At 49.2% G+C, this 22272-nt stretch overlaps 1 protein-coding gene across 1 annotated transcript in view; it reads right to left on the bottom strand.

Annotated features, from left to right (window-relative positions):
* Window positions 1-22272, bottom strand: part of SLC8A3 (solute carrier family 8 (sodium/calcium exchanger), member 3) — a 100562-nt gene that overhangs the window by 7388 nt on the left and 70902 nt on the right. Inside the window, exons 2-3 of the mRNA XM_010007720.1 lie at window positions 17237-17340; window positions 7795-7812 (exon numbers count right to left, since the gene is read on the bottom strand). Coding sequence (XP_010006022.1) covers window positions 7795-7812; window positions 17237-17340 — 122 coding nt within the window. The remainder of the gene's footprint in view (window positions 1-7794; window positions 7813-17236; window positions 17341-22272) is intronic.

Here is a 22272-nt window from a genome sequence, read left to right as displayed (position 1 = left end):
GGAGCTGTGTCCTGACACTGTCCCAGGCCCTGACCCAGGTCTCCTCTCCCACCTACACACCCAAGTGCAGGCACATGTCAATAGGCTCTCTGAAAAGCCTTGACATCTCAAGAAAGAGGTTGGGTTTCCTCTGGCTTTCCCGTGCTGGACCAGTTGGGGCAGCACGTCACCCAGCTGAACCAGTGCTGGAGCTGAGGCTCCGCAGGGGCATCACACATGTAAAGCATCTTATTCTGGCTGAGCAGTGGATCAGATGTTTCCCAGGATTTCCTGTAGAGTTTACAAACACTCCAGGTAATGCCTTAGATGTGTTTAATCCCATGTGGGCTCCAGCAGATCTCATACTCTGCATCAAAAATCAAACAGAAATTATAAAGTCCCAGTGAAATCTAGTTATGAACTCTGCCTTCTCTTCACCAACCTGCCTAGATTTAATGCAAAGACCTTGCAAGACCTGCAGAGTTGATAAAATATATAATAACTCCTGTAGCAGGTGACATTATTATAACTCATCACAGAAGCAGAAATTACTACATCCATCATCTGAAATCAATGACATACATCAAAACCATCGCTGTTTAGCTCAAAGACAGTGTACTCTGGATTTGGGAATCCCCAGAAATTTACAAATGCAGGGGAGCACAGAACCTACAGAAGAAGATGGGCAATGCAGGATGCCAGGGGCTGGAAGGGGGGAGTGTTGGGAGGGCAACTACAGGCAAAGGCCAAGCAGGCACAGAGAGAAGGAGGCAGCTGAGCTGGGGAAGCACAGAAACAGGACAAAATGGTCTGTCTTACGTTACACATGGAGGCACGAACTGATGGCCATCAAGAACAAGATTCAAGTTGCTTACATACACTTAAGCATGGAGTTTTCCAAGAGAGAGCTCGAGAAATTCCAGTCTCTGGAAGAGTATGAAGATGACAAGCTGTATCCATAGTAAAAAATGCAGGTGCTTACATGCCAGTTGCCAGACCATGCACATGGCTCTTTCCTGTGGTAGCTCCACCATATCCTGAGGCTCAGGGGAGGGGGCACCCTCAGCAGACAAGCCCAGCATGTGCTGAGGGGTGCTGACAGTACTGAGAGAAAGCACAGCAGCCACCCCAGAGGGGCTGCAAAGCCCGGGCCTGGGGACAATCAAGCTTGCTACAACTTTTGCTGGGAAGCAGATACATCAGAAAGATGGCAGGTCACAGCTGGAGGTCCCTTAGGTTCTCGGCCACTGGCTGCAGTTGCACAGCACAGCAAACAAAATTCTGGAATCAGAGCAGCTGCCCTGAAAATGGGGAATATTGGGCAGAATTTCCTCAGCTCAACAACTCCAGGAGAAACAAGGCAATGAATGTCAGTCCTCACTTTAACTGATTTGACAAAAGCCTTTGGCATGGTGAGACAACACGGAGCCTCACATAAACATTAGCTATCTAGGCAGGGCTGAACCACAGGCAGGTCTGTAAGCACACACAGTGCAGAAAGCCTTCTCCTCTCTGTAGCCAGTGGTATCCAACATGGCTTTATCCCAGAACCTGGCGTCCTACTTCTGTTGGTTTATGCACTTGTGTCAGGCAGGACAGTGTGAGACCCAAAACCCTCCCCTGAGAAGAAAGACCTCCCTCAGCTCTTCCATCTACAACCAAGTCTGTTGGGCTGGCTGCGTGGGAACTCCTGTGTCTGTGGCAGGACCTCATGAGCAACTACAACCAGAGCCTGCGCCCAGCGCTGCGTGGGGATGAGGTCATCGATGTCACCCTCAAGCTCACCCTCACCAACCTCATCTCCCTGGTGAGAGACCCCCTGGTCCCCATAGTGGGATAGAATTTGCCCCCACATGTGGAGCAATGGGCAGAGGAGGGCAGGATGCTAAAGCCATCTCCCCGTTTTCCTTCCTTGCCAGAACGAGCGGGAGGAGACCCTCACCACCAACGTCTGGATTGAGATGGTGAGGCCCTTCAGCTGCCTCTGCAAGCCACTTGTGGCTTACTTAATGATTTGATGAGAATGACAATCACTTGCCAGGCAGCTCTTAGAAGAGAGTAAATCAAAGGACATGTCCAAGAGTGGACAGAGAGCTCTGGTGGCCCCAGGGCTGGCATCAGTATAAGCATGGGACTGGGAACCACCAAAGTGAGTGCTGGTGCTTACCACAGCACTGAAGGGCTTTGACACTTGTTTTACTTCAGAGGGCACCTTTTCAGCAGACTAAATGCCACCAGAGGCACCTCCAAGCCCTAGGCAGGCCTCTCATACTGAAGGGACAAGCTGACCAGAGAAGGAGACCTGCAACCTGCTGACAGCATGTGAACAGATACATGAATAATGGAGGCCCTGCTGTCACCATACAGCTCCTCTTCAGTAAATACAGAGAAGTGGGGCACAGAGAGAAGAAACACAGTTGCCAAAGGAGGCACTTCAAGGGGGGCAGATGATTGAATAGCTCACAGGTTGTCTTTCAGTAACAGCTGCAGGAGAACAGACACAGGCAGCATCTCCAAATGGGTACCTTGCAGAAATGTTAATAGAGGAAGCTTGCAGAAAATGAAAAAAGGAGGTAATTCCTTCACACCTCATTAAAAAGCAGTCACATTTTTGAATGTGCAACAGGAAAGCAGAGCACAGCAACCTAACCAGCTTCAAAGGTGCATCTGAGAACACTGAACCTGGCAAGGTATTTTTACTGAGCCTCTGTCCTAATGTAGGAGACAAACTGAGTTTGAGTCACATGTCAATATTGTGCTGGATTTTGATCAATGGACTCATGCAAGACACCTATAGGTGCCACATACCAGGTGACTGTTTGTCCTCTGAAGTTATAGCAGCGCCATTTGTGGCTGTAAGGGGAAGCTTAAGAAAGCACTGGACATGTGTCTTGTCCCAAGTTATACTCACTATACAAGTAAGGGCAGAGTTAAGCACCTCCAAAGAGCAATGTGAAGCACCTACATGAATCCACCACTTCCCCCCACGAATCAGTGCCCACCTCTGCAAAACATCATACCTCTTTCTTAGGTTCCCATGGGGTGCTGAGGACCGAGTTGAGCCCTGTGTGTAGAGTCAAGAGCTGAGAGGGAATAAACTTGCAAAATTCCAATGACAGAGCACACTCCTAATGCTCCTGCCTTCCAGAGAAGCCCTTCAGTCAGTAGCACAGAGCACCTTTAGAGCCTCAGGAGGCCACTGTCTCTGCAGCAAGGGAGCATGCTCTCATACAGGCTATGGTAGCCACAGGTCCCCATCTCCTGAGGGACTGGGTGTAAGGATGGGGGTCTTGGAGGGCTCCTCCAGGAAGCAGGGACAGACATCAGTGAGGTGTGCCACACATCACCCTGGCACGTTAGCCTGCAAAGATGATTATCAAGGGCTGTGATGAATAAAACACAAGGGGCAGGGAGGAGAGACAGACTTTTAATTTGGAAGGTCAAGTCTGTCAAGGTGAATGCTGCCAAGCTGCAGCTTAATTATTAACAAGCCTGATTTATGTTTGTCTCAGCATCAGTACCTACTTTTCAATGCGGATTGCACCCTGGACTCCCTGCTGTCAACCCCAATTAAGCCTGATAAGGTCTGGCTATTCCAAGCAAGAAGAGGAGCTTGCCAGGACCTCCTGGGCTGCCTTCACCTCCTCCCTGAAAATGGGAAGGCAGGGAGAGAGTGGTTCCCCAAACCCAGCCTGCTCTGGAGTGTAAGTGTGGGCTACCATCGAGTGCTAGTGACTTATCTGGGCCACAGGCACATGCACAGGCTGCCGAACCCAGGCAAGCTGGGGCTGCTGCACCCAGGCAAGCTGGGGCTGCTGCACCAGGTGCTGCACCAAGGCGCTCTGCTCTTCGTGCCAGGGAGCCCACAGGATAGGGAGGAGATGCTACCAAGCAGGACTGGTAAGGTCAACGCCTGGGTGGGAGGAATGAAAATGAAGTCAATTTTTGCCCAGGCTATAGCAATGACTACACTGACACCTTCTAGGCACTGGACCCAACGCTTGCAGGAAGCGAGGAGAGGTTTTTGGTTAAACCTCTCCATGTTCTCACTTATTTTGCCTCATAAAGGGTCAATTCAGACCTTTAAAGGTAGGACAGATGCAGGGGGGAAGGAGCAGCTCCTAGTTATGGTCCTGCCACTGCTGTGCCTGGCAGCCCTGCCACCCTCAGCTCTCACCAGTACACCTGCAGGGCCATCCAGGGACTCAATCTGCAGCTATTTGCAAAGCACGTTCCGACCTGCACATGATAGGCAGTTTCTTGGGCTCAAAATACTGTAAGCAGATCCCCTCTTCCTCTAATTTTTTCTAGGGAAAATGGGAGTACTGAGCAGTGTTCCCACATGACACATTGCTCCTGGAAGGCAGGTACTCCACAAGTGCTAGTTCAGTCTCCTTCAGACTGGGGTGACCAAATAGGAACTGGATATTGCCTGTGGACCTTAGGACACATCATGAATCAAAGTTATATAAAGCCCATTTCCATGAGCTAATCTGGCCACTACACCTTCTGAGCTGAAAGAGGCAATGGAAAGTCCCTGTAACACCACTAGAGAGGTAGCTACCCATCATCTAGGAAATGCTGCAAGACTACAAAACAGCCACAGGCCAGTTTTTATTCCCTGTCTCTCGCTGAATAAATTGGATTAAAACCAGCAATTCATGAAAGATTGCTATGAAGGCCATTTCACACCCCTCGAGCTATCTCATCTCCATCCATTTCTAGAGTAGGCATGTATCTGCATGAAGGTCACCCCTTCTGGGGACTACACTGCTAGGAAGAAATTAAAACGACAATTAAAATGGGATTGTTATTGTTTGGGGTTTTTTGTTTTTTGTTTTGTTGTTGTTGCTGCTCAATAAAATATAAAATATAACCCTGGCTAAACAAAGTAAACAGTAAGCATGAATGCGTTCTCTCCAGAGCACCATTAAGCTGTCAGTCACAACTGGGGAAGACTGCTGGCTAAAAGACACTGGCTTTGGAGGTTAGCATATGGATATGCCCTTTACTGAAACACATGCACACGCACCAGCAGCCTGGGCTGTTTTCTAAAAAGGGAGGACTCTGCTTACTTAGCCCTCAAAGCTATTTTTGAGGCGCGATAGATCCCATATTCATGCCCCGGCGTCCTTAACGCTAACTGGGAAGCCCTGCACATTCATGAGAGGGAGGCTGAGGCACAGGGCTGGGAACTGCACATTATTGCCCTGCTGGCTCTGCCTCGAGATTGCTGTTGACATGACAGACCCCAGCAGGCCAGTCAGCAGCTGTCTCTGCTCCCCACTGCAAAGTGGACCCATGAGTTTTAATGCATAAATAAATGTATTTGGAAATACGTTCTTCGATCTGGGTATGTGGAAATGTGGATAGAGAAGTATTTAGATAATTCCTCATCCCTTTAAATATGTGAACCTTCTGAGCCCAAAAATTTGCTAGCCAAGGCTGTGCTCAGGCTTTCAGTGACTTTTGCAAAGGCTGGAAAGACCACCAGAGCAGCTCATCCACTGCTGGCAATGGCAGGGACCAGGCGAGTAGCTATACACTTTGGTATTGAATATTTCCCTGCATAAAGAGTATATGGAAAGATCATTGCTGGTCCCAAAACAAACAAAAAAAATGCAACAGAGAAGTTAAGAAAACCCCACAGGTTTGACTCTCAAGTCACTCCACAGCCACCCTGTAGTCCTGTGGTCCTCTGTAGCTCCAACAGCTGGGACTGGACACTTGGCCAAGCAAGGCTTTCAAAGCTTTGCACAGCCTTGCAAGTCTGGCTCAGAGAGCCCATCTGGAAGAAACAAATGCTGAGCTGAACCTGTGCCAAAGGCTCTCCCCTGCCTTCTGACTTAGCTTTATGTAAAATTCACAGCCCTGTTTTCCCAGGAAGGGCTCTGCAAGGCAAAGAGGGGGGGCAGATCTCAGATCTCCTAGGTAAGGGCTGCTGGGACAGGAGAGGCATTTTCACTTGGGCTCATCCATCGGGGCACCCCAGGCCTCCTGCAAAGCAACAGGGACACAGCAGTATGCAAGGCCAGGTCCCAGCTGGCCCCAAGGGGTCTGCTGAAAAGGTGTTAGGGGAGGGGGATCACCCCAGGGCTGCAAAGGAGAGCCAGAGTGCCCAGGGAGGAAGCCCTGAGAAAGTGGCACAGCCTGGGAAAAGCTGTGCAAGCTGCTTCAGGAGGGAGGGGACAAGTGAGCGGAACCAACAGATTCCACCAAAATGTTCAATAATGCAGTTTTTTTACAAAGATTCCTGTGAGTCTGTGTAATCTAAATCTAACATGGCACGGACTAAACGAGGACATTACTTCTCTCCCAGCTGATTAGCTGTGATTGCCACTGAGTGACATTCCAACATGTGCCTCTGTGGCAAGCAGGGCTCTGCTCGCTGGCCAGTCACTGCCTCAAGCATATGTAGGGCAAAGCGCCACAGAGGGTGGCCCAGGACAGCCTGGCAAGGGGGGCACCCTAGGGACTCCCCCCCCTGCTGCACCAGACAGAGAGGAGACATTTCTTTAAAAGCAACTTTCAATAGCTGGTGATCAAGTTCTCCAATAAGAGCTGCCAAAAGCAATCAAGCTGGATCACAACAGAGGGAGGAAAGCTATGTTAAATAGAAATGATTTGGTTCCCAGGGTTCTGATCAAATTAGGCAGCCACTGAATTAAAGCAATGAAATTACTGGAAAGGAGGCTGTACTCAACTTATTTCCAGTCCTCCCGGACCTGAAGAAGTAACAAAAAAACCCATCAAAATCGCTCCAAGGAGTTTTCCACAAACATCCTAAGCTGATATTTGGGGAACTGGGGACTTCTGCCTGCCACTAGCAGTTTTCTAATTAGCCCAACAGCCAATGGGTTCAGGCCATCCCCTGTGCAGCAGACCTGGCATCCTCCAAAAAGCAGCAGAGACTGAAGCTTGTGCGGCAGATGCTGCTCCTTTGATGTGCAGCACAGCTCAGGCGTGATGAACACTTCGGTTTTCAGCACTGCTTGCAAACCTGTCAGACTTGAGCTTCTCTCTGCGCCCTGTATGCCTGCCCTTATCTTTTGACAAATGTTTCTTCAGTGCAAATTCAACTGTAATCATATCTGGAATTGAAGGAATAATAGAAAATACAGGAGGCGTACACTGCACCTCAGTGGGATCAAGAGAGACCAGTCTAACAGGGATTTTGGGCAAGGAAGGAGGGGGGTCTCAGTGTTAATAAATGTGAAATCCTGCCATGGGAAGGAGATGAATAGTGCAGAGCCAGAGCTGAGGGTGAGAGGGAAGAAGTGCTGATACTTAACATGCCCTGGTAGTGCTGCCCTTGTGCTGGGTGCACCCCTGGGACCCTCCAGGATGGGAGGTGGAAAGCAGCCGGGTGCGTGCACCGCAGGCTGGAGGCTGAAGGGGAACCCTCTGCAGCCCTGCAATCTCACCAGCCCTGTGCCACAGCAGTGCCACACCTGTGCAGAAAAGCCCTGTGCTCCCTCGTGCATCAGCAGAACCCAAGCCTCAGAGCTGACTGAAGAGAGGGTTGTGTCATAGCCCTAGACCAGTCAGAGCTTCATGTTCTGCTTTGCAACCTTGGATGGGTCATTTCCCAAAACCCTGGGGAAAAATCTGGAATATAGTGAAGGCTCTTAGACATCAATCAATCAATCAATCAATCACTATCATGTTCTTAATGCATTGCCTTTAACTAAGTTCTGCTGGACAAGAACACCACGAGCTGGGCTTGCCCACAACACAGCAAACACAAACATGGTGGGAGCTGACCAAAAGGGAGGAAAACAGAGCCAGAGCAGGCAAAGAAGGAAAAGCACTTACCTTGGGTGAGCAGCAGGGCTGTGGGGAGAGAAGAACACGAGAAAGATGGGGAGAGAGAAGAAAAGAGGGAAACAGTTAATATCCTGGGGGACAAGCTGTTTTGCAGGTATCAGTGAGCAATGGACATGGCGCAAGGCTGCGTGCGAGCTCGCCGGGGGCACGTGCTGGGCGCAGGCTGAGGAGCAGACCCCGAGGCAGGGAGATGGAGAGGAGCCTGGTGACCACTGGGATGCTGGCTCCCCAAAGTCACACCCCCCCCCAAGCACAGGCGGAGAAATGGGATGTGGATGTGGAGCAGCGGGGAGTGGAAAGGAAAAGTGGTGGGGGGGAGGTGGTTACGCTTGTCATTGGGGCCTGTTGTGATCCAAAGGGACCTGAAGGCACGGGAGGTACCCCTGCTTCAGCTGGGGGGTGTGTTTGTAGCTGGGCTTGGCATAAACAGGGAGGCTCCCATAAACCTGTGGGTGGCTGTGGGTGGTGGGGCGATGGGCAGCTCACTGAGAAGAGCATCATCAGGGGAGATGTTGATGAAACGGGGGTTGGCATCCAGTGTGAAATGGGGCAGGGGGTAACACAGTTGTGCACATTCCCCAGGATGTCCTGGCTCACCTACCCCTATCCTGTGCCCCACAGGTACTACTCCCAGAGGGTCAGGGAGCACAGGCACACCTTAAGCATCATCACTTTGAGTCCTTCTGGTTCCCTTTGCCCCCAGGTGCTGGTCTGCCCAACAGTGCTGCAGGGGCAATGTTATTTCCCTGGGATTCAGCTGCCTCCTGGGAAATGTGACCACATGGTCCTCTGAGATTGAAACTAGAAGGAAGGCAGGGGAAGGGGGAGAAGGTTCTTGGCAAGGGATGACCTTAGCCTGGCTTTCCATACAGGCACAGCATGGCCCTCTTGCTGCCTTGGGCAGTGACCTCCTGGCCCTCTCCTGCCTTGATTTCCCCACTCCCAAGTGCTGTCACAAAGAAACTTCTGCCAGGATCCCTCTTAGGTGTTACCCCTAGAAAGCTACAGCCTGCACACAAATTTCAAACTAACTACAGGACAGTCCATATTGCAAAGAACACTGAACCCTCTTCAAGAGGGGCCAAGCACCAGCTCTGTGCCTTAGCCTTGTCGTTCAAACAGCAAACCACTCCCCAAAGACTCAGTTGCATGTGATGATGCTATTATTTTACTAACACTTAATGCCACACACTGTGAGCCTCAGAAGTTCAAAATCCTGTACAAAGACTGAGTCAGTATTAACAAACAGCCCCATTTAACAGATGGTGAAGCAAGCAAAGAGAGGCTAAAGGGAACATTTTGCAAACTCAGAAGTGGGCTGAAGTCCAAAAGTGCTAATTTACCTAGGTTTGCCAGTTCAGGCCTCTGAAAAGCAAGTGCTTTTATACAGAGGCACCTAATTGTATCACTGTTGGTTTGAAAGTGATTTCCTAAGCGATTTGTCAAAGGTTGTACAGCACATCAGTGGCAGAACCAGGGAAAGTAATCCTGAGCTCCAGCTCCCAGTCACGTCTCTGCTCTGTCAGGCAGCACCCATGGGCACAGCTTTCCTGACAGCCTGCGGAGACACACTGGCCCAGTCAAGATCTTCATCCACCTATCCATCTGCTCAGCTGGAAACATCCTGGGCACCTGGAGTGATCTCTGCTGTCCATGCAGGTTGGTAGAGGCACAGGGAAAGGGGCAATGAACAGGGTTCTTGCTGAGCATCTGTGTTTCAGAATCTGTCCCATCCAGAGTAAAAAATCTTTGGGGCAACCATTTGTGAATATGTTCTGCAGCACATACAGTGCCGCTGAGCCACGAGAAGCATGCAACCTGTTCTGTCCACACCATCTCCTGTCCTCCACACAGCTCTGCCTCTAAGTCTCCAACAGGCTTGTCACTGCTCCTCATAGCACCAATCTTGAGTCTCCTTTTAGCTCCGTCCTGCTGCAGCTCCATGCTACCCTGTGGCCTCCTTACTACTTCATGGTCTTCTGGTTCTCCAGACAATGTGGGGAAATTTAATTTGTCTTTTGCAATTACAAGCATTACTATAATGCATCAATTTGGTGTTTAAATTTAAATAATGAAATATTACTGGGCCCCTAAGCTATCATGGTTATTAAGAAAAAAAATAAAAAATCATTGGTTCCTCATGTTTTTTAAAACTGTTGTTCCAGTGCTCTGGGATTTGAGTTTATTTTTTTAATTCCCACTTGCTTTTGAGCCTGCAATAGAACTATTTTTCTCCCTTTCTCTTATGATATGATACATTAATATTTGAAGAAGCCTATAAAGCTGGAATGAAACATCCAGAATATAGCATGCAGAAAGCCAAGGGATTCTTTTATCTTTATATTCTGAGTGAATGCTGTGCATGCAAGCAAGAAAATTATTTCATGGACTAAAGCTTCCTTCCTGCACACGCATCTGCTAATGTGCCCTTAGTCCTGACCTGTAATGTTTCCTGACAGTCCATCTGGGGATGCTGTACCTGCAGCAGCCCTGCCGACGGCCCTTGTGCTGTTCCCATCCCTCAAGTGTCCTTCTGCCCCGCCCATCCCAGGCTGCATCCCTCCCCAGGGCACCTCTCCCTCTGCCGCGCTCCTGCTCAGCACATCACACTCCTCGTGGGGCCAAGCCAGGCCACCTCATTGCTGTTGGCATCTCAGGTAGTCCTAGAGGCTTGACATGCATATTCTTAGAGGGAGCTGCTAAAATTAGCTCTACAGTCATATCCAAAATAGCAGTCTCAAGTATCCCTTACCTAACCCTTGCACAGCCTGAATGCAGCCAAACATCCGTGCCTGCAGACAGGGTGATGTTCACTCTTTCAGGAGACCCCAAGCCTTCAGCTCTGGATCCCAGTTCCTCCTCTACTGGGATTTCTCTGCCCTGCAGGCCTAGTTTTCACTAGGCCAAGTCAAAACTGCATGCATGAACTCTGCTTTCCCCTCCACCCTTGGAATAGGACAATTTAGACCTGAATTTAGCTGCTAAAAGTTAATTGCTAATAAATTATTTCATCTGCATGTTTTCAATGTCCTTTGGGGTGAAATCCTGCTGTGATGTGCATGTTGGTGTGGGTACAGATCGGGACTTGAATTCTCTCCTGCTCTAACTCAACCAAGGCCAAAGAAGGTTAAACAAAGAGGAACTGGGCTTGGGATAGGAGCAGAAGAGAAACTGGGCTATCCTGTAAAGCCTGTGCTAAATGTGTGTCCCAGAATTTTTCTAAACAGTTAAATACCTTTTCCTACTGTTTACCTCAGAGAGATTTGTCCACTCTGCATGCTTTATTCAGGACTCATTCTTCATTAACACAGATCTTTTCTAATCGATATCCCTAAAGACTCCAGGAAGCCACTGCATAGATAACAGGGTCCTTGTTAAAGGCCTGGTATTTACACAGTGACCTGAAATGAGGGAAAGAAGACTCGATTTTGAGGAGACTCTCAGACAACAAGGAGTCACAGGCAGCCAAAGGCAAGGAGAATACATTGCCTGCACCCCATGTGCACCCAAAGGACCTCAGCAACCATGCAGACTGGGGGCTCAGTTTTCCAAAGAGGTAAGGATCCTCCATCTTCCAGATGTAACTGTTCACAAGCTCTGCCTCCAGAGTTGCTCACAGAAGTGAGCAAACTGTTTCCCTAGCGGACTGTGAAGAGCTATAAACAAGCTAAGGCTACAAAAGGGCAGAGATTTTGCAGCATTAACCTGAATGCTGTTATTATTGAAGTCAATAGTGAAGCTCTTGCAGACTCCAAGAGACTCGCCTCCATCAGGAGAATCAGCAGTGTTCAGCTTAATCACAGAGCTGCAAGCAAATTATTAAACCTTTGGGGAAGGAGGTAACAGCAAGCTAACATTTCTTCGCAATTGCCATCAGCAGCTAATGGAAGAAGGAGTTTCTCAGCATCTGCCGGCACTTCAGCAAACTGCAGCTTGTATGCTCACGTATCAATGCAGCTTATCTTATCCAGGGACAGACCTCTGTACCAAGTCACATAATCCCATCAATATTTTGATATAGATAACTTGCTGGATCAATCCAAGCTATGAATCCTTCTTCCTTCACAGTTTAATCCTTACCCTGCAACTCCCATCCACATCCTCCCTCTGGGGTGTGAAGCTTTCCCTGACACTAGTTTCAAAGGAGATGTGTTACAAGATTTGTCCACACCAGTTGTCTCTGTGCTGGGAGAGCTGAGAAGACTTCAGACAAACTCTTCCCAAGCCAGGTCATGCCAGCAAGATGTTTATTAGTGCTTGCCAGCCATCTGTGCTCCCATTTTCAGTGAAGTCACATCTTGTGGGAGACATGCTTTCTGAAGCAAAATTTTGCACTAAGGATGCCAAACCCTTTTACAAAGCATTACCCTCAAGACTCAGCCTTCATGCACCAGCCCTGAGGTTGAATCTTCCACCACTGTGCCATGAGCTGAATTCTCATGAGCACACTCCCAACTGCCCTTGTGAAACATAAAGTTCCAAATACTATTTTCACTATTACCTGTTATCAAGTGAAATCTTCCAGAGTAGCCTCACTTGCCATTTGGGCTTCAACACTGGCACAGGTCATCCAGGGAAATTATGGATGCCCCCTCTCTGGAAGTGTTCAAGGCCAGGTTGGATGAAGCTTTAAGCAACCTGCTCTAGTGGGATGTGTCCCTGGCCATGGCAGGGGGCTTAGAACTAGATGATGATCTTTAAGGTCTCTTCCAGCCTTAACCATTCTGTGGTTCTATGATCAACACTAAGGCTAACCACAATTTAAGCAGAAGACCAACTTCATCCAGGGAAAGCAAAGCAAGTTTTTCTCCTGTAATCCAGGACTGCAGACAAAGTGTGAAAGCTGATGTGAGTAGGAAGCATTTCTCTAAAATCCTTCTGGGCTGACAGCAACAAAATCCTTGGTCCAAGTTATGAGCTGACATGAGAGCAAGAGTCAAATCAACAGACCACATTTTGTCAGAAAGGAAAAGACTCATTTCACTGCAAGAACACTTTCAAAAGGTACTGAAAAAGGAATAGCCAGAAAGGTGGCTCAGGGTGCTGGGAGGTTTCCCAAGAAAAGAATGTGAGTCTCTCTGATTTATTTTTACTCATTCGATATAACCAGCTTGTGGCAAGGACCATCTTTGCCAGTGCTCCATGCATCTGATACTGAGTCAGTATCAGTCTTCCTCACAGTCAGGGCTGGCCAGATACCCATCACAGATCTGTTCTAATCTCTTTAAATCATTAGCGCACATCAACAAAAAGAGCTGCTCAGGTAAAACGACTTGATGTGATTTGTTTGGATGATCAGAAAGTCTTTGAAAAACTCCAGCTTCAGAAAGCAACTGGTGAAAAACAATAATGGGCTGCAGGACAAGGTTTGGTGTTGTAGGTGTAACATTTAAATATAGGGGAAAAGCAAAGAGCAAGAGTAAGTGACCAGTTCTCCTTATGGCAAGGGTTAACAATTGAGTGCCCCAAGGATCAAAGCAACACAGCGCTGAAATAACTGGGGGTGAAGAGTGAGAAGCAGCATTTACAGATGATGCAAAATGCTTCAGTCAAAAGGCTGTTTCAGTGGCTGTTAGGTGGTGTAAAAGTCCTAAACAACCCAAAGACATGAATTTGTGTTTTGGCCAAGACAGGTACCTTCCTGAGTAGAGGTGTTATCTCTTGGTAAACTGTTGGCAGGTGCAAACAGCAAGAACAATAGAATTAATTTCCTCCTGAGCCATGGCCCTCACAGAGACCCTCCTGAAGATACACAGCCTCACCTAACTGTGCAGCCCAAGACAAGATCATTTCCCTGTACCCCATAGCTATGGTCAGGGCAAGCAGATGTTCCCTTGAATGGTAGCACCTGCTTTGCACTGGCACATGGATGGGACAGGGCGGCCAGTAATGCAAATCAAGCATACGGCAGCAAACTCTGCTCTTGCCTGCTGTCCTCTTTTGCTGCACGTCCACCAGAAACTGCTGCCACTGAAGCCAGCAGCAGTGTGGGTACCCTCAGGGACAGTACAGGGGATTTTAATAGCATGGAGCTCCAGAACAAGTTCTGCATCCAAAATAAACTGTCCAAACTCTGCCCCAGGCTGGTTTGAAGAGTACACATCTATTCCCCTGATCGCCAGCCCTGCAGTCAGCTCTGCCTGCCCTTCAGGGCACCACATTTCGTCACTGATTTCATCACTGCTACCAAGCTTGTGTCCTCAAGGTGAGGCCCTTGGAACAAAGCTGTGATAGTGCAGGCACAGCTGTGACAGACTGGCTGCCTCTGGCGACCTGGGTCACAGATTACTTCCAAACACAACTTCCAGTCAGCTGAGGTGCCCAACAATGCCCTGTTCCCAACAGGGCCAGAAGACATGTTCTGAAGACATTACAAAGACCCATCTGAGAATATTTAATACCCCTACAGCACCCTAGGCAGTGGCTCATTGTGACAGAGCTAAATGGGGAGTAACAACAAAATGAAGACTCACTGTCAGGAAACCCACATCTTTTTCAGTGCTGTAAACAAATGTGTGGGTAGCCAAAACCCAGAGAGACTCTTTGTCAAAAGCAACCCAGCCTGAACCTCCCAGGAGAGGCAGGAGCTGTGCTTTGTCCTTGCCATGTGAGTCATGTGGGGGACCATTCATCACCACAGCAAAACCAAGTAAAGTCCCAGATCATTGGCCATGGTTTAGGATTTTCCTCCCACCTGTGTATGCAGGACAGGGGCAGGATCCACATAGTGCTGCGGCGCCCGGATGCACCCAGGCAGCAGGGCTGACCATGCAGCTCACAGGGCTGTACCTGTCACAGTGTGCTTTGCAATGAATAAACCACCTAAACCCTGTCCCTGCAACGGTGCAATTACAGCAGGAAGGTGCGTGTGTGCATCAGCACTGGTGTCCCTTCCCTGTGCTGCACAATGAGTTGCGCTCTTCCCTGAGCCTGTGCCAGCCCCTGTGTGTCCCGGGTTGCTCCTCTCTGCACAGAACCAGCTGCTCATGTGTGCGCCCTGTGAAGATGCTCGTGACAGCATCTGCTATTGATCACTCCCAATGCTTTGCAAGGGAAAGCCTCATGTAGCTCCTAATTCTTCATCCTGGGCACAAGGTATATTTGTAGGAGATGCCACAGCCCCAGGGATCTTTCCAGATGCCCTGGAATTAGAGTATCAACTGTGCCACCTTGTGCCAGCAACATTTACAAATGCATTTTAATCTCCTGCCTCTTAGATTTTAAAACCATGGTGCTCTCTCTCCCTCTGGCGTTTCTCTGACAAGGCCAACGAAGGCTCCACATCTCCTCCTTGGCATGGTCCTCCACATCCTCTGGGTAAAGAGGGTGGGTGGGAGGGGGTGTCCTCAGCACCAGCCAGGGAAGGGGCTGGTGGGGAAGCACCTGCCCTGCACTCTGTGCCACAGACCACTCAATAACCTCTGCTCTCTGCTGCACCTGTTGCAAATCACACAGCCCCACTGACTCCAACTGATGCTGGTGTCAATGAGACACCCACAATACGACAAACTGGCATTGTGGTCCTAATAATGATGAGGACAGTCCACAGCTGAATCACCTTAGGGCTTATTTGGATTTTTTTCAATTAAGTGTATTTATTCAGCCAGATGCAAAGTGGCCTATATGGGATAAAGAAAGGCAGGACTTCACAAAAACATTCCGATCCTGACTGTCTGTCCTGAAGCTCACTGGTTTAGAGAAGGATGCAGGGCTTACAGAGACCAGAAACCAAGCAGAAATTCATTGGTGATGCTCTAGGCTGCTGAAAGCATAAGAAAGTGAAAGCCAAGAGCAGGTGATTTTCCTCCTTCCTGTACTTGCAGAGCCAGAGATGGGAGCCCTGAGGATGGAAAGGGGCATGTGTGGAGAGGAGACTCTCTAGTATGACACTTTGGAGGCAAAGACTCAAAGAGCTTAATCTCCTTAAACTTCCAAAAAGAAATCTGAGTGTAATAAGGCTATAGTGAGCAGGTCCCTACAGAGGAGCCATGGCACTCTACATACATCTTAAATCTGATGGAGAAAAGTAGGAAAGTAGTGGCTACAAGCTGAGGCAACTTCTACCTTGAAGCTATGCCCGTATCTTCACCCTGGAGGGCAATTAACTGGGACATACCCCATGGGATATGGTAGGTTGGTTGCTGCTTCCAATCAGGGTCAGTTGGACTTTGGTGAGACCCAAGGGTCTGTGCCCAGCACACAATGAAACCTTATGTCCCTCATTGCCAGCAGGCTGCAGGAGACGGTCTAATGGCATAAAGCTATGAATCCTCTTAGGGGTTTCATTTTACAAAGCCATGGATGCTATATGACATTGTCATGCTAATGCAAGCTGTGTCTATCCTGCACGTCTTGCTGAGCCGTGCATGGGAGCTCGGACTGGCCAGAGGGTAGCTGCTGTGCTGGTGAGATAAGAAACAGGAGATGTTTCAGCAAGGGGAAGCTGTGCAATGCACAGGCAACTGTCAGGTATTCACATCACCTGCAGCAGCACATGGGAGGAGAAATAAGCTTGTGGGCACACGTCTGTCTCTACTCCTTCTAAAACACCCAAAATATGGATTTCAATTCCCTTTTCTGTAGAGCTTCTTTTAAAATCCTGGCCCTCCCAAGCCACCCCAAAGCTGATGAAACCAAAGGCAGGATTCGCTCAGTGACAAAGGAGTCAAACATATAGAGGACAAGACAAAAATACATCTAGGCAAGGGACAACCGTAAGTCAGGTTTACTCCCACTGTCATTCTGCTCTGCTGGGAGAGCCTGGCTCTCGCTGCTGATGAAGCAGGACCTCAGCAGAGCTCCACACTCTCTGCACAACAGGCTGTGATTGTCTGCCACACGTTAAGGGGCTTTTCAGATTGAAGACATGGAGAACCATTTTCAAAACAGAAGCTAAAAGACACATCAGACACCTTCTCTCTTCTCCCGTGGGCTTTCATCATGCCTCATAAAGACCCAAGAGTACCAAAGCAATGCCACTGGCAGGCAACACCAGAGGGAAGGACAGGGGAGCTTACGGGAGGAGCGGAAGGGGTAGCCATGCATTATGCCTTTCTCTTGCCTTTCACATTCCCCAAGGTCCTGGCAAAGTAGCAGGAGAGGGGAGAACAGCAAAGGTGTGCTCAGAACAAAACAAGAGATCAAGATAAGGAAACCAAACCAAAAAAAATACAGCCACCGAGGCTCAAGCATTATACAAAAGGAGGATCAGAAATAAGCTGGGCTCTAAAAGGCAGAGATGACACTGGAACAGGGTGAAAGCCGGAATAGAGGAGGACAGAGAGTAAAAGCTGATCCATCTACAGGCGAAGAAGAAGATGAAGGGGGGGAAGGAGGAGAAAGAGGGTTATATTTTCTGGATTTGGGGGTTGGAGACTTGATTCTGATTTTTTTTCTTTTTTTTCATTTTTTTTCATAAAGGATCTCACACCTGATATTCCTCGTTCCATCCATCTCGGTTCACCAAGGGCAATGAAGAAATTCTCCTGCCTTTCGTATTCCTCCTCATCTATTATCTTAACCCTTACGGTTTTCCTGTAGGGACAACAAGAGAGACAACTGTGTACAGTGGGTCAGCTGGCAGGAGCTGAGCAGGAGCAGCAGCAGCAGCGGCAGCGCAGGTGGCGGCGGCGTGGGCTCCGGGCCCGCAGCCCCTTCCCACAGGGCGGTGAGCGTCAGCCTGCCTGGTGGACACGGGGCATCCGTCACAGCTGCTCTTTTGGGAGCCAGAGGGGGTTAGAGGGAGAAGGGGCTGGCCAGGGAGTGAGGAGGCTGGCCAGGGGGGTGAGGAAGGAGGGAAAAGGAAGGGGTCAGACCTTGCCGATGGTTAGTGGGAGGCGACGTCTGCAGCACACTTCTTTCAGTGTCACATGGTAATGGAAAGGGTATCGGCTGCCTGGAAACCACCAGGGACCATCCTAGAGTTCCCATTGCACCTTAGCTGGAAGATCAATTGCTTCTGCTACCCTCACAATTAATAATAAATCTGCAGGGACCCTGGGCTGGGAGCCTGAGGAAAAGAGAGAGAGATGGGCACTCAGACATGTTGCCCAGTGGGATGAGGTGGGTCTCTGCTGGCAGGCTACAGCTCTGTTAGCTACAAAGGAGGCTGACATTTCTAATTTCCATTTTTAAAGTGGCATGTCTTACTACTTTTCCTCCTCAATAGCGTCTGCCTCTTTCTCCTGTCCTGTTTCCTGAGCAAGGACACAGCATTACTGGGACCTCACAGGGAGAGACAATGGGACTAACTTGTCTCTGGTGCTCAAATGGAATTATCTTGGGTGCTGGCGTGGGGCTGGCCCCTTCTCCCTGCTGCCAGCTCACCTGGCTCCCTCCAGCTCCCCTGCAATGCAGTGTCACTCCCCCCTGCCCTCACCTCCTGCTCACAGAGCTTCTCCACAGCAACTGTACCAGGGGCTGCACATCCTTTGTTGAGTCCTTCTCAGACACTACAGAAGCTGCTTTTCTGGCAGACCTCAATTCCTGTCTTTATCTAACATGAGTCTGACCAGGACACCCCACAGGACCAGGGCTTCTCAGATGCTGGATGTGTTTCTAGCCAGCATCTTCCTGATGATGCTACAAATTTTGCTGGGACCCTCCAGTGGGGATGGCAGAAGGTGCCTCTCAAGCTGCCACAGAAATCCATTTGAGCAGGAAGGCTCTCCATCCTTCCCTCTCTGCTCCCCTCGCCCCCTTTCCTCTCCCCAGCCCCCCTCCCCCCATGGGTACCATGTGACACAGCGTGTGTGCACAGCAGCGTTTAGGGCAGAGCAGGTGGAGACAGAGAGACATCAGAGGAAGAGAAGGAGAAGAGGAGGAAGGAGACAGAAGTGAAGAGGAAAGAAGAACGTTAATGTTAGTCTGGAGGGCCAGTACTACACCTTTCTGTAAACTCATATCCACCATGCGGGGGCTCATCAGCTCTATGATGAATTTCTTGGTTTTTTCATACTCCTCATCATCAATTACCTTGATGTGAACTGTTTTGCTGTGGATGGAAAAATAGTAAGTGTCATAAAGGGGAGAAGGGAAGAGGGAAGCAACAGTGGAGGAAGGTAAAGAGCTGAATGGGGACATTAGAGAGTCAAAGTTTTCTCACCCACTGAACAAGCTCAACATGGCCCTTGAGAAAGACTAAAGCCCCACTCCTACAAGTGACACTGGACAACTTTCTGTTTAACCCAAAGGCACAAACGCAGGCCACACTGTGAAAAATCAGCCAGAAATAGCCCTGATCTCCCTGTCAAACCAGTGAGGGGCTCAGGAGCTCACAGTTCAGCATGTGGACAATGAGGTCTGATGGCCAGCAGAGAAGCAGGCATCCCTCACCATGCTACCTACCCATCACACACACACACACAGGGAAAGCAGCCACACCAGCACACACTCCTGGAGGCACCATGCTGCTGCCTTCCCGCTGCACAGGCCCTGGGGACCCTGCAACACCCTGCTGGGTGTAATTCAAGCCAGAGGTGTAATTCAAGCTCTTCTTAGAGCATTTTGTAGGCAAAGAAGAGCTCATTGTGCCATGTTTTCTTTCACGGCAAATACAAGCCTTATGCAGAAGTCACTGCCCCTTGGCTTTCGCTTGCAAACAGAACAAGGGAAAGAAGCTGGAGGCTCTGCCAGCCTGCTGCCTCCTTACAGCCAGGGCTGCATGGACTGTCATGGGCTGGAAATGCCCTCTGCACTCCCATCACCTTCCTAGTGGCTGCAAAGCTTTGTGCAGTCTCACCCATGAGAGAAAGGATTGGTGCTTTTATTCTGGGATGATCCCATACCCTCTTAAATGCAGCATTATCTGTGTGTGCACTGATAGGCACATACAACTACATGCTCATATAAATGCAATCACTCTAAAGGGGTGTGCAATGGTCACCTCAGAGCTCCTGGACTCCCAGTCAACCCCAACCCTCAGCTAGAACTGTGTTCTTAAAATTAAAAGGCAGATCCAATTTAAAAGCATTTCTCTTGCCCCAGAACAACCCCAAGAGCCACCAGGCCAGCTGCTCCTCCTGCCAGTGAAGAACCCCACCATACTCCAGCTCTGTACCCACATGTGGAGTCTGGAAAAATAGCCCCAAACTTCAAATCTTTATGTGCTTCAGCTGGTAGCCCTTGGCATTAAATAAACCCAGTATCTTTGATCCCACAGCACTTCAGAGAACAAGGATCCTGAGGATGCTGCAATCCCCGTCCTGAGGATGCTGCTACTGCCAGCAGCCTCCTGAAAATCACCATTTTGCAACAGAAAATAGGAGAGCTAATTAATTACCATCACTGCAGCTTGCATTCCTTCTGCTATCACTAATGACCACAAAATTATCCAGTTCTCCTCCAGTTTGACTCTCAAGTCCTAACTACTCCTGCACTGACCATGGAAATCCCATTCCCTGTGCTGGCTCTTGTCTTTGGCTTAGATCCAAAGCCTGTCTTTCAAATTATGGCACACAGGGTCTGGGGTAGAGTTTGAACAACCTGCTGCCTGCTCTTGCTCCAGAGCCAGCATGTTACCAGACTCTCCCTCCCCCTCCTCCCATGCAAGGAGGAAAGGAGTACCACAGCAGAAGGTTTCAGGGACTGTGCAGTGACACCAGGAGGAGGGCTCACAAACCCAGTGCCAGATAACAGGGAGCAGTTAACATTTCACTGGGATTCTGTGGCAGAGGGAAGAGCAGAATCCCTGCTGCTGGATCACTCTGCTGCCTGCAAGGATGGGGACACGGGGCTGGGCTTTCTCCCTTGTAGGGAAGTGCCCTTCTCTCAGCTGGCCAGCTGATCCAGTGACTGTCACTGCAGAAAGGTCAGCACTGATGGAAGGCAGTTATAGTGGCCCATCAGGCCACCCACTCCAGCCCCACAGCTGGTGAGGGTTGTCTTTTCCTGGGCTCTGCAGCTTCCCTAGCCACTGAGAGCATCTTGCTCCTCTCCAGGGCTATGAAAGCAACCATAACTACAGCTGTGTCCTGAGCTTTCACAAATCATTTGGAGGCCAAATATAGATTGCTCCCATGCAATCTCATCTCTCACCTGCAGCCTTACTGAGAGTTACCCCCTCGGAAGGCACGGACAGCAGAGGAGATGGATGGGGAGAAGAGCTGGAGCATAACACTGCCCTGGGAAGACATCACGTTAATGCGAGAGATGTGACAGGATGACACCGAGAGGCAGAGAGCACTCAGTAGCAGGAGGCTCAGAACATTCTGCTGCAAGAACATCCTGACAGCTTCTTTAAATTAATGGAAGCAGAGGCAGGCACGAGAGGGGCTGGTGGTGCAGCAGCCCTGAGGGGCATGCTCATTGCAAGGGGAAGCAAGCCATCTGAAGCCCACCTTGCTCAGCTGAGCAGCTTTTGCTCCCCAGCCTCTGGTTGCTCCTCATGGGGAAAGGAGAACACTTCCCAGCTGTTCCCTCTCTGGCAGCTTCCTCATGGCTAAGAAGTACCTCAGACAGCTGGAAAGCAGAGAGAATAGATGCTACCCAAGAGCCTCTCCTGGTAATCAACTGCCTTCATTAAATGCCACTGGGAGCTGGCAGCAAACACCAAAACCCCACTGCCAGCACCAAGCCATGGCATAGTCCAGTATCAATCCCCATGTGAGTACATTGGTGGGAAGAGCTCTTTCATCCTTTCTAATGTTTTTGGCTTGGGCTGTGAAGCAGCAGGGCAAGCTGGGAGTTGGCATTCCCAGGGATCACCTGGCCATACAGACGTCAGGATGGTTGCTTGCTCTCTCCTTTTTCTCTCAGGTCATTGCAAGCTGCCCTCAGATATTGGCGGCCCAGGTTCTCCTTTCAACATGCACTTAGAGACAACCACTGGTTTTAAAAGTTATAAATGGGAAAGCTCCTTTGGGGAGTAACATTTAGTATGAGATTTCCCTGAGTAAGCAACAGAAGATGAAATGAATAGACATTGATCTTCTCCTAAAGGAGGCTGTGCACATGATGTTGCTAAATTCCCTGTCTGAGAAGTATAGAGGATAATCTGCAAAATCATTTTATTTGACAACACGTCCACTTCCGACACATAAGACAACAACTGGATGGTTATTTGATTAATGTGCTACAAAATATTGAGTATCTCTCTGTTTGGAGACTCTCATTTGGAGGAATTATTGCTGAGGAGGTTAAGAGAATGTGTCTGCATGACTTTGAAATGTGAAATAAAGCTCAGCTCTAAAAACAGCCTAAGTCAGGAGATGTCACATAGTGTATACCATTGAAACAGGCCAGGATGAAAAGCAGCCAGGACAGCAAGGTAAACATCCCTGGGACAGTGAGAAGTACTAGGAGATCTTTAGTAATTCATTTTATGTGAACTAGTAGTGCATACACCTAGGGTGAAATCACAGCATTCTTGACACATCTTGACATACTCAACTCCTCATCTGATTTGCTGTGGGTGCAGGTCCCTGTAGCATGAATTTCAAAATGTGTGGTGCCAGTCTGACTCTTTCC

This window comes from Chaetura pelagica, unplaced genomic scaffold (genome assembly GCF_000747805.2).
Source record: "Chaetura pelagica isolate M959 unplaced genomic scaffold, ChaPel_1.0 scaffold70, whole genome shotgun sequence".
Taxonomy (NCBI): domain Eukaryota; kingdom Metazoa; phylum Chordata; class Aves; order Apodiformes; family Apodidae; genus Chaetura; species Chaetura pelagica.
This window is presented reverse-complemented; position numbering and strand designations above follow the sequence as displayed.